The sequence below is a fragment of the Lithobates pipiens genome, unplaced genomic scaffold, assembly GCF_037356315.1.
Source record: "Lithobates pipiens isolate NorthernLeopardFrog02 unplaced genomic scaffold, aLitPip1_a1.2 Scaffold_23, whole genome shotgun sequence".
Lineage (NCBI taxonomy): Eukaryota > Metazoa > Chordata > Amphibia > Anura > Ranidae > Lithobates > Lithobates pipiens.
Window position 1 is genome coordinate 89071416 of NW_027507785.1, and position 13128 is coordinate 89084543.

At 42.8% G+C, this 13128-nt stretch overlaps 1 protein-coding gene across 12 annotated transcripts in view; it reads right to left on the minus strand.

Moving 5' to 3' along the window:
* SLMAP (sarcolemma associated protein) overlaps positions 1-13128 on the minus strand; it is a 242733-nt gene that overhangs the window by 96064 nt on the left and 133541 nt on the right. For 11 of the 12 annotated variants that reach the window (XM_077452011.1, XM_077452008.1, XM_077452016.1 and 8 more), the window contains 4 exons: positions 11601-11663; positions 9134-9229; positions 7832-7903; positions 1646-1786 (listed from right to left, as the gene is read on the minus strand). The exons of the other annotated variant lie outside the window; for it this stretch is intronic. In XM_077452011.1, the coding sequence (XP_077308137.1) occupies positions 1646-1786; positions 7832-7903; positions 9134-9229; positions 11601-11663 (372 nt within the window). The remainder of the gene's footprint in view (positions 1-1645; positions 1787-7831; positions 7904-9133; positions 9230-11600; positions 11664-13128) is intronic. 12 annotated transcript variants of the gene reach the window in all.

A 13128-nucleotide genomic window follows, 5' to 3' on the forward strand; every position in this document is an offset into this window, starting at 1 on the left:
TCCCCTCTGCCTGCCACGAGGTGTCCTGTGTCTGTTTTCACCCTGTTCCAGTCTAAACCAGCCGCCCAGCACTAGGGTATAACAGACCTGAGGCTACCAGGAAATGGCCGCTGGCTGCCCCCAAGCAAAAGCATCCGAAAACGCTAGGAAAATGGCAGCTGTTCCCACAGCGACCATTTCCACCATATGGCGGCACACAGACACCCAAAAAAGCACCAAATGAAGGGGGAAAAAAAAAAACTAGCGGACCACCAACCAGCCAGCGCAGGTACGTACTCTACACCCCCTATGCCCAGCCGTCCCTTAGAAGGGAGAGGGAGAGAGGGAGAGACCCCTTACTCGACCTCCCAGGGAATGTACAGCTGCGCCATCCTGCCTAAACAAATGGAACCATACTTGCTCCTCCTGCAGGGACTGCTGGATGTACTCCACAGACAGATCCATCACCTGAGCAACACGGGGTGGCTGTCAGCCACGGCACACTGACTCGGACAGCAGTAGCCTGGTCATATGTGTGCCCCGGAGCATATAGCTCACTGGCTGCCCCTGGAGCAGAACGGGGCCTGTCGCGGCCAAGCCAGGACGTAGCCAGGTCCTCCTAGACAAGGCAGAAAAAAACTGAGCTGCTGGGAGCAGAGTGAGGAGTTATAGCCATAGCTATATAGCGGTACTGTGCTTGTTTTTTGTGTGTTCTGCCTAGTTCTCTCCTAAAGGTGGCGATATAGCACTGAGGTCAAGATTAAGGTGCTGTGTTAATGAATGAAAGAGAAAGACATTTTAAATCTACTGCAGAATTTCACGTTTACATTGGAAAGAATGATCCCCTTACAGATAGCTTAAAAAAACACAAAAAAACAAAACAATATTGTCATTGGGAACTTATCCAAGATGCAGAAATTGCTCAAGGAACCCCAAGCAACCTCTGGATGAACTCTGGTTGAGAAACCTGGGTTAGCCCCATCTGCCATAGGAAATAAATGCAGGAATATTTTAAAGCCACACTTCAGTCGAATGTTTTGAATTTAAGCTCACACAGAGAAGAGCATATCTGCTGAATGGCTCTAGCTTTCTTTTAGGTATATATGTCAAGTTGGCTGCTCCATATGGTTACTTGTATCATTTTATGAATTACTCTTCGTAGTTCTAAGGGATAGTGTACCCATCATGTGTCATATGACAAAGAGCAGCTGTTCTGCCCAAAAGCACTGTGGTATGTTTGCTGAATCAAGCTTCACCTAGTTATACCTGGTTACATATAACACAGATTAAATTAAAGATAAACCAAGTAAGACTTTAGCACTGACGCAATGTTTCCTAGATGGCATTTCACCAATTTTACTTTCTGGAATTGCTCTTTAAATGAAAAACTAAAATAAAATGATTTAATACTCCTAACAGAAGACATTTTGTGCATCCTTCCCCATCCTCAATTGTGCCAACATACAGTATATACACTACAGTTTAGCAGAACGGCTTTAAAACACAGGCATCATTGTTATATCTATTTGCTCAGTGCATATTGGTTGAAAGGTGGATTAGGATTTGACATTATTGAACAGGGATCAGTGCACTCTGCCATTTCTCTGAATGTAAAGTGCTGGTACACCAACACGGTGACAGAATTCTGATTAAAGCAAGTAATTACCTCCACTTCAGAGAGTTTCCGCACCACCTCAATCTTTTCTTGTAAAACCCGCCTCAAAGACTCTTTGGCTGTCGTCTCATAGTTGTGTTTGTCTTCTTGTAACGCTATCAACTCTTTACGAATGCCATCATCTGTCTGATTCTGTAAAAAGAAAAGTTTATTTCTGTATCATAGAAAAGTTTTTAGACAATATGGGGCCTAAGTTCACAGAGGCCTATGCTTCAAAGTTATTAGCCTCAAACCAATGAAACGTGACCATACCATTGCAAACACTATATCCATAAAGACACTAGCTTTCAAAACAAATGGTCACTGCACACAGCCTCTGTTAAGGTTTATTAGAAGCTGGTGTTCCCTCTGGGGAGCATTTCCCCTTAATTCCCTCAGGACAGAAATTATGGGAAATCTATTTAATGGGGACACAGCCTGCAAAATCATATAACTAGAAACGTATTGCTTTGTACTTTTATATATTGTGTTGGTTGGTGCTTATGACATGGTCTTCCCACAGACATACACAAACCAAAACACGGCTGTCTGAGGTAGAGGGAGCTGCTCCACAAAACGCATAGAAATGACACCAATTTAAGTGCTTTTAAGAAATATATACACACACACACATACATATATATATATATATATATATATATATACACATATACATATACACATACATACACACACACACACATACACAGTATCTCACAAAAGTGAGCACACCCCTTACATTTTTGTACATATTTTATTATATCTTTTCATGTGACAATACTGAAGAGATTACACTTTGCTACAATGTACAGTAGTGCATGTACAGCTTGCATAACCGGGTACATTTGCTGTCCCCTCAAAATAACTTACACAGCCATTAATGGCTAAACCGCTGGAAACAAAAGTGAGTACACCAAGTTAAAATGTCCAAATTGGACCCAATTAGCCATGTTCCCTCCACAGTATCATGTGACTCAGTGTCACAAGGTCTCTGGTATGAATGGGGAGCAGGAGGAGTGTTAAATTTGGCATTATCTCTCTCAATCTCTTATATTGATCACTGGAAGCTCAACATGGCACCTCATGGCAAAGAACTCTTGGAGGATCTGAAAAAAAGAACTGTTGCTCTACATAAAGATGGGCTAAGTTATTAGAAGACTGCCAAGACCCAGAAACTGAGCTGCAGCACAGTGGCTTAACGGGACAGGTACTCTGGACAGACATCGCCACGGCCAACCCAAAAAGTTGAGTGCACATGCTCAGTGTCATATCCAGAGGTTGTCTTTGAGAAATAGACGAAGACAAAGAGGAGGAACCAGGAAGCGCCACTTGAGTGTGGGTGCGAGATGTTTTCCTCAGTGACTTTACATGTTTTGTGTACACCAGGAGGGAGCAGGAACTCAGCATCAGACACTCATAGATGTCACAGGAATGCATCCGGGGTAACATCCACAGAGAGGGAAAGGAGAACTGACAGGCTGCGCGCCCAGAGCTTCAGCTCCTTCTAGATGCCAATAGAAGGAGCTGAAGCTCTGAGCGTGTAGCCTGCAACCTGTCAGTTCTCCTTTCCCTCTCTGTGGACGTTACCTCTGATGCCGAGTTCCTGCTCCTTCCTTGTGTACACAGGACATGTAGAGCCACAGCCATAGAAAGTGACCGGATCCGGACCCAGGGACCTCCAGACGGACTCCACAGATGAGCTTTTTATGTTCTTACTTCTTGTAAGTGTATTATGACAGCTTGCCATTAAAGCAGCTTTAAATCCTACACTCAAGTGGCGCTTCCTAGTGTCTCCCCTTTGTCTTCCTCTGCACAGACTCAGCTCTCGGAGGATAGCAGCCACCGATGACCTGACATTTTATCACTCTTTACCCCTTTTATCTGGAAGCATTACCCCCAAAACCCTGACCTTACTATGGACTTATGATACACGATTCAGATTTTTCCCTGTTCATATTCACCTGTATTTGCGCTGTTAGTAATTGTTACCTTTGAGAAATAGATGTATGAGTGATGTCAGCATTGCTGCAGAGGTTAATGGGGTGGAGGGTCAGCCTGTCAGTGCTCAGAACATACGCCGCACGCTGCATCAACTTGGTCTGCAGGGCTGTCATCCCAGAAGGAAGCCTCTTCTAAAGATGACGAACAAGAAAGCCCGCAAACAGTTTGCTGAAGACAAGCAGACTAAAGCTGGCCATACACCTTTAGATTATCTTCAGATTTTCTATGGTTAGATGGAAAAAGTGCAACAGATTTCTTCATGTTCGCTAAACTGTGTGGATGGAGGAATCTCCCACTTTTTCCATCTGACCATAGAAAATCTGCAGATAATCTATAGGTGTATGGCCAGCTTAAGGACATAGATTACTAGAACCATGTCCTGTGGTCTGATGAGACCAAGATAAACTTATTTGGTTCAGATGGTGTCAAGCGTTTGTAGTGGCAACCAGGTGAGGAGTACAAAGACAAGTGTGTCTTGCCTACAGTCAAGCATTGTGGTGGGAGTGTCATGGTCTGGGGCTGCATGAGTGCTGCTGGCACTGGGGAGCTACAATTCATTGAGGGAACCACGAATGCCAACATGTACTGTGACATACTGGAGCAGAGCATGATCCCTTCCCTTCAGAGCCAGGGCTGCAGGGCAGTATTCCAACATGATAAAGACCCCAAACAAACCTCCAAGATGACCACTGTCTTGCTAAAGAAGCTGAGGGTAAAGGTGATGGACTGGCCAAGCATGTCTCCAGACCTAAACCCTATTGAGCATCTGTGGGGCATCCTGAAATGGAAGGTGGAGCGGCGCAAGGTCTCCGACATCCACCAGCTCTGTGATGTTGACATGGAGGAGTGGAAGAGGACTCCACTGGCAACCTGTGAAGCTCTGGTGAACTCCATGCCCAATAGGGTTAAGGCACTGCTGGAAAATAATGGTAGCCACACAAAATATTGACACTCCGGGCCCAATTTGGACATTTTCACGTAGGGGTGTACTCACATTCGTTGCCAGCGGTTTACCCATGAATGGCTGTGTGTTGAGTTCTTTTGAAGGGAAAGATAATTTACACTGTTAAACAAGCTATACACTCACTTTGTGAGATAGAGTGTGTGTGTGTAATACATTTTTTATAGTTTCCTAGCAGTAATCCCAAGTGTGCCACTCGGGGTTGCATTGCAGTATCCTGGTACACGTTACTTATGTCCCAAGGATCCTGCGATGCCCCCCAACTGTGTCCTCCGCCCGATTAATCAATGTTCCAGGCTCCTGGGAGCATCGCAAGGGGGGCAGAGCCCGGCGGCAAATAAAAATAAAAAAACGTGGCTGCAGCGTCCGTTCAGCCTCAGGCCTCAGCTTCTGAAGGGACACCAGAAAACAGGCAAGGCCTGGCCCCCACTCATCTAACTTTCACCCCTGGGATACAGGGTTATGGGCTACAAGCATGTACACCCTCTCCCGCATCCACAGAATCCCTCCTGAAACACTCTGCAGGCCCAGCTTGGGAGTAGGCCTGTTCCCCGAATGATTCTCCTCACAAAGGATTCTCACTTCATCTAAAACATCTAAAACTGTATAACCTTCTGGAGAAAAGCCTCCACAGATGCCAAAATAACAGGGGATATTAAAGCGGACCTCCAAAGTATAGGATCCAGGATGGATGCCATTGAATGCAAGCTGGATAAGACTGCTGCAGTCTCACATTAGAACTCTGATCTCATTCACACCCTCCAGGACCAACTGGATACAGCCTTATCTTGCATAGATGACCTGGAGAACAGGTCCAGGAGACATTTCAAAATTAGAGGTCTACCTGAATCAATTCTGAATGTCGAGACGGCCACGCAAGACCTTCTGAAGTCCCTGATCCTCAAAGTCAATGCAGTCAAATACAGGGAAGCTTTGTCATTAGGTGAAATTTTCTGTTTCAATATGTTTATTGAAAATTTGAATAAACAGGAATAAACAAGAGACTACAATCTGCTCCTTACGCGCCCTCGCAGGGGCTACAAAGCATGAATATGAAACCAAAGGGCCAACCATCACATTATACTTATAATAAACACAAGAAAAGGAGGGAAAATGAGTAGGGGATGGTATCGAGACTGGCTCCGGAACCAGGCAACTCGTTCCCTCGTCGTTTCCGGAGGGCAAGCCCTTCTCCCACTACCCCCTTCTATGGGGGGCAGCAGTATTCGTTAGCAATAGGAGAGATTACAAAGAAGAGTGAAGAGAGATAGGGAACAAAAGAAGAAAAGGTAGAGAGAAAAGAGAGGGAAGAAAGGAGTGGGAAAGTTGGGGTGTGGGCGCCTTGCCAAGAGGAGTTAGACCAAGCCCAGGCATGCAGCTTGGAGCGCAGGGAACTCATAGGAGATCCACGGCTCCCAGATTTTTTTAGAAATGTAGCATGAGAATCATGAACAATACTGGACATACGTTCCTGAAGTAACATAGCAGTCATGCGGGTTTTAACCCCTTGAAAATCTACCCGTTGGGACTTCCAGGCTTGGGCAATGGTCCGCTTGGCCGCTATAAATAAGTAGCCAACTTCTGTTGAGGGCCCCGCAAACCAGGTACCAGGCAATGTAGGAGAGCTAGCTTAGCGTCCCTACGGATCGTTAGGTGGAAAAGTGTCTGCAGCAAACCAAAAATCCTAGACCAGAACCCCACCAGCCTTGGGTAAGCCCACCACTTATGCATAACAGCACCTCGCTGTCCACAGTTGCGGAAGCATCTGTCCGTACTTCCAGGGAAAGCCCGAGCTGTGCGGGCAGGTACCCAATACCATCGGAGCATTACTTTATATGCAGCAGGGTATTTGTGTTGAACGAGCATTTGGTGATTGTTTTCCAGGCCCTGCTCCAGTCCTCTGGGTCTACTGGGGCCTGAAGGTACTTTTCCCATTGAATCATATAAGAGGGGTGCTGATGGCGGGCGACTATTCAGGGAGGCATAAATGGCCGAAATAAGGCCTGGGGACCCTGAGGCGTGTTGGCATGAATGTTCAAAAAAAAGTTTTTTGGAAAGGGTAGGTGGACATGCGGCACAACGTTACAATCCAGTGCTTTAATTGGATAAAGTGATAATGCTCGTTAGCCGGCACCCCTTTTGTTTCCCGGATACTCTCCCAGGAGGGGAATAAGCGCGAGGAAAGAAAATTTTGGACTCGTGGTTAGCCATGTGAGGACCACCAGGAAAATGCCTGGGGCTCCTCCAGACCCCGGGGGGAAAAGAGGGTTATGGATGATGGGGAGTAGGAGTAATTAGGTGAAATTTTCAACTGCGAACAGGTATGGATGTGGATGTCTGTACTCTTTAAAACTACTGGAAACCTTTAGGCTGGGTTCACATTGCAGCGATGCGGGAACGCCGCGAATCCGCTGCGGGTTCCCGCATCGCATACCTCCCGGCGGCAGTTCACACTGCCCTATGCGAACTGCTGGGAGTGTCAGTGAAATGTTAATGACACCCCCAGATCAGTTCGCATATCGCAGTGCGATCTGCAAACTCGGACAGGAATCGGATCGCATGGTGTGAACACCCATGCAATCCGATTCTGCTGCGGACCAAAAAAAGGGTCCTGTGCGAGTTTGGGGCAGGTGCGATGCATACTATCTGTATGGCTGAACTCGCATCGCACAGAGATCGGATGTGATTTGCAGTACGGTGCGAATCACATCCGATTCTCGTCACCGCTGCAGTGTGAACCCAGCCTTATTTCAAATGCATATAAAATGCAAATCTATAATTATTCTTTGTAAAGTCAGTAGTACATCGGACCTATATAAAAACACACCTGTCTGTTTAGCAAACAACTTGCCCTTACTTGTTTATTAGCGCATACTTTAATGTTGAATTAAAACCTGTTTGTATAATGGCATACACAAAAGTGTACTTATTCCACCATGTACTATAACCGGGGTTCTTACCAGACTCACCTATGAATGGTCCAATATATCCCCATGCCCTTCCACCAGAGTGTTGAATTATCAATACTATTGGTACCGGTATTCAAATAGAACAGCCATAAGAAAATCATTAGGGATCGATTTTATTTTATATAGATAACAGCAATTCACAATACTAACTACAACTAGATTTTTGCTATTGCATTTATGCAATGAAGGCATGAAATCAAGGTACAGTTACTGACATTGTTACTAGCATGTCATCTCACACATTAAGCCGATTAAAACACTGCTTACTTTTGAATAGGCCTGGAGCTGGTTCCCCATGACCTCCAATCGTGATAGAAGCCGGTCCTCATCTATTAAAGCCTTGAGAAAAAAATAAAATAAAATCATATGCTTATGGTTAACATGAAATGCTTCTATACAATGAAAACATTTACCTTAGAGAACCATACAATATTTTGAACATTTTTCTTCTGTATACCCTTTCACAGCCCTTCTTGCCTGCAATCTGTGTGTGTTTGTGCTAACACTACATTAATATCCCTTCTTGCCAGCCATCAGCTAACACCTTGCACAGCTGCTGACTCAATCCTGGCTGTCTTGGACAGCTTAGATCTTCAGTGAAGATCAGCAGAGTAGTTTACAATCATGTGATTACTAGTTCAGCCATGAAATATTGAGCACATGCAGCCTGAAAGCTTAACCAAAATTATATAATAAATATAAATATATATAATATATATATATATATATATATATATATATATATATATATATATATATATATATATATATATATATATATATATATATATATATATATATATATAAAGCTGGCCACAGAGGAACCAAAATTCAGTCGGTTTAGTAACCATCTATGCGTTGACAGGCTGGTTGTTCTGAAGTAAATCGACTGACTTCAGTACAACCAGCCTGTTGCGTGCTTTTGTGTTCTATTACTGTAAACATTGATCAATCATTGTATTCTGACAGTGGGAAACCCCTCCCCCTCTGAGCTACTGTATGCTGACAGCAGGAGGGATTCCCCCATCAACACTAACTGTGTTGATGGGGGAATCTAGCAATTTGCTCTCCTTCAAACCATGGCCTCCCTTAATTTTAACCGTAACTCTAATTGTCTGTAAATAAACATGAAGGGGGGGGGGGGGGGGTTTTACTAATGTCACAAAAAATATAGGAAATCCTTTAAAATCGTTGTCTAGTAAATAGGTGCATGCAGATACTGCCAAAGCTGGCCTAAGCATCTAGACATTATGAGCTTGGGTCAAGGGATAACAAAATAGACAAAAGCCCTCCCCTTTAAAGAAAATGCCAGATAACATATTCTGAGAGACAACAAAGGCTTTTAGAGATTTGTCCCTGAAAATATCCTGAATTTTGGACAACCTTCAAAAAGAAAAGACAGACATTTATGTCCATAAAGCATTGAAGTAGCATTCTCCTCACTGTCAATACAGATATAAAGCCCATCATAGTTTGGACCAGAATGAGCTACTGACAGCTCTTTTTCACCAAGACAATGGACAAGGAGTTACAACAACATGTGGAAAATTGAAGGCTTCACTTTGATACCTGCCAACTAGTATCGGAAGCTTCCTGTGTATTGGCTAGTAGCCTCTGAAGAGTGGCCAACTTCTGTTCCAACATCTGTTCCCGATGTAAGGCCTCCTACGGAAAGTACAGACACATGTCAACAGCATCTTTATCATTTGAAGCTTTACTATTGTTTAAAATTAAAGTTACTGAAACTTATGTGAAAGTAAAAAGTAACAAATGGGCCTGCAGTATACGTAAAATAGAAAAAGGCTAAAAACAAATGTTTATGGGGTTTCTATTTGCCAATTTTGTATTTCTGTCCATCCAGTTTTGAGATTTAAACAGCACTGGTGCACAGGCATAGTTCTCTGCTGCAAATTAAGTAAAAATAAAGGAATTAGCAGGCCTGTTAATGGACAGTGAGAGGAAGAGCAGCAGGCTGATGAGCTCATCTGTCACTGTTCGCTCTCCCCCTGCCAGCATGGGCCTTGGTTTTATACAAGCATTGCCATACAACTGACTCCTTGTATTGCTTCTCTCCCTCTCCCATCCTAAGCTCTGCTGTATAGGGGATTGCAAGAAGTTAACAGGAAAATTCAGGCAATTACACTAATACATATATACACACACATCTCACAAAAGTGAGTACATCCCTCACATTTTTGTAAATATTTTATTCTATCTTTTCATGTGACAACACTGAAGAAATGACACTTTGCTACAATGTAAAGTAGTGAGTGTACAGCTTGTATAACAGTGTACATTTGCTGTCCCCTCAAAATAACTCTACAGCCATTAACCACTTCAGCCCCGTAAGATTTTAACCCCTTAATGACCAGAGCCTTTTTGCGATTCGGCACTGCGTTGTTATAACTGACAATTGCGCGGTCGTGCCACATTATACCCAAACAAAATTGACATCCTTTTTTCTCCCACAAGTAGAGCTTTCTTTTGGTGGTATTTGATCACTTCTGCGGTTTTTATTTTTTGTGCTATAAACAAAAAAAAAAAAACTGACCGTTTTGGGGGGGAAGCAGCACTTTTTTTTTTACTTTTTGCTATAATAAATATCACCCAAAAATATATAAAAAAAATAATTTGTGTTTAGGCCGATATGTATTCTTCTATATATTTTTCGTAAAAAAAAAAAAAAAAAAAAAAAAAGTCGCAATAAGTGTATATTGGTTGGTTTGTGCAAAAGTTATAGCGTCTACAAAATAAAGGATAGATTTATGGCATTTTCATTATTAATGCTATTAGTAATGGCGGTGATCTGCGATTTTTAGCGAGACTGCGGCGAACAGATCGGACACTTGACACTATTTTGGGACCACTGACATTTATAGCTATCAAAGCTAAAAAATAGCCACTTATTACTGTGTAAATGTCAAGGGGTTAAATACTAGGGGGCGATCCAGGGGTTAAAGGTGTTCCCTCAGGGTGTTCTAACTGTAGGGGAATGGGCTACCTAGGACATGACAGATCACTGCTCCCGATGACACTAGGCAGAACAGGGAAATGCCTTGTTTGCATTTCCCCATTCTGCCTCTCCTCGTCGCATTCGCAGACCACAGGCGGACAAAGTCTGCGGGACCCACGGGCACTCTCATGCAGCAGGTGCCCGCTAGCCCTTTTGCGCTCCCGTGCCATTTTGCCGACGTGCATCGGCATGCGGTGGTTGTAGGCTGTATTTAACCACTACAACATCTCCATATTGGTCTACAAGACCACAGAGACACCAACATGGAGGCACACAATTAGAGACATTTTTTTGCTTAAAGAATAAGTTCACCTTTTGACAAAAAAATAACAATTGCAGGTGAAAACAAAAATGTGCATTCATTTTTTGTTTGTGGAGCTTGTGAAATCATTGCACCAGACACCAGCAGATCGCCGATGCCATGCAGGTCTGTCAGTGTATTGGCTTGCTCATACCTCATACAAAGAAGCTGATATATTCCGACAGGAAGAATAAATGAACTGCTAAATTTTGACAGCTAGCAGGGGGGATAAGATCCCCTGTTGTCACAGTAGGGGAGCGGGAGATGTGGAGGAAGGTGCATTCATAACAGGTTACATGTTACCCCCTGAATAAGTTTAACATGTTATGAAAGGTAAAATTATCCTTTAATGCCCAATTTACACTTGCAAATGGGCCAGATAATTACATGCAGAAACTCTGATGGGGGTTCGTGGCAATTATCTGTGGGAGACAGCCCCAATGAAAGCAATGAGAGGCTACTGGCTCCCACAGCTAATTGAGGCCGTTCGTGATTTTATGTACATTAGTTCATTTACCATATTTTATCATACATAACCTCAGTCCCTTCAACTAAAAGCTACATTTATGGTAATACTAAAACAAATGAATAAAAGGCACAAGAGGTTTGAATGCTGAAAAAACCTTCTAAAAACAAACATTAAAGCCAGACATCAGCTTTCGACTTTACTGCTGTACTAATGCTTGTTGTCAATATAAAAACAGAACAAAGCTTATTATTACCTGTAGATACTGAGAAAGTTGGAACAGTTCCTGAGAGTACATACTGGGAGTGTGAGCAGCAACCTGCATGGAGAAACAACAAAAAAGTTAAAAAAAATAAAATAATCAAATTTAAAAAAACGTCAGCACTATGATGAAGGTTTTTGAGTTTCAATCAGCAAGAATTTTTTTTATTTTTATTTTTTATTTTTTTTAATTACATGCAAAGGACTTGGTGGAGAAAGTCCAAGTAGAATTTGAGGTTTTATACCAAAATAAAATTTGAACTTTAAAATAGTTTTAGGGTCAAGCTGGCCCAAGCAAACTTTCCATTACTAAATGATGTTGCCACTACATGTGCTGTAGTGGACTGTAGTAGCAATAGCTGCATACAGTAAGCAGCGCTGTGTTCCAGCACCAGTACAACCGACATCCCATCTGCAGTGGCAATTAGAGAGTCAGGCTGAGTTCATCTCTGCTATTCATGAAAAATGTAAAATTTTTGCGAATACAAAGCTTCCTCGTTAATTAAGGTAAGGAGGCGGGCAGACAAAAATCATGATTTCCACCTCAGTCAACAGGGAAGTCATCCGTACTGCTGCTAAAAAACAGGGTGGCTGCGCCGTTCTGCAATTGAAAGTTTGGTCCGGCCAGCTTGGCCCAATTGAAATGAAACCTGAAATTGTTCTTTCAGTGTATCTGTCAAGTATTTATTGTTGTGTCCCCCTTTACTCACTTTCTGATCAGTGATCACTGAGAGGATGTAGGGGGGTTTCAAGTGGGAAAACAACCACCACCACCACCTAATGACAGCGCCAATATAAAAATCTTTTAAAGGAGAGGGGGTTGTGAGGAAGGGTCAGAATAAGTACAAGACCTGCAATTAAACATATAGTCTTAAATTATTGGGGTAATGTCTTAATCATGATAGGTTTCCTCTTATTTTGCTTTACTAAAAAGTCTGATATAACTCGAGTCAGCTGTCACAAGTCCCCTGAATTCTGACAGTTGTGTTTTGTCAGGACAAGACATTTTCCAATCTCTTTTCAATAAGGACAATCCCCTGCCTATCAAAAAAAAAAAAAGCACTGCATTGCACATACCATCAGTTAAGACATTTCAGAGGGTATCCATTCATTCCAGTTATTGTCGGAAGACATTCCTGTTTATATGCACCTTTAAGGCCATGCTCACCTTTTGCCTAATATGAACTATGCAATTAAGGTGCCCCAAGATCAAAACATAAAAATAAAATATGTGCAACTATTAAACACCATTGTTTGATCTTGTTTCCTTACCTGTAGGCCTTTTGAGACAACCCTGAAGCCTGGCTGAAAAACCCCATATTGTTGACATTTTATGTTGTGCTCTGTTGCTAGGACAAGACATATGTTGAAAGGCTCACCCCCAGCATTGCAGGAGCAAGCATTCAGCATGGATTAAAAGCAACACATGTGCAGTGCCACTCTGTTGAAGCAATGCTAAATCACATTTTTCTTTAGAACACAAATTTTAAATGCTAGCATTTCCTTCAACTAGAAAAATGGCA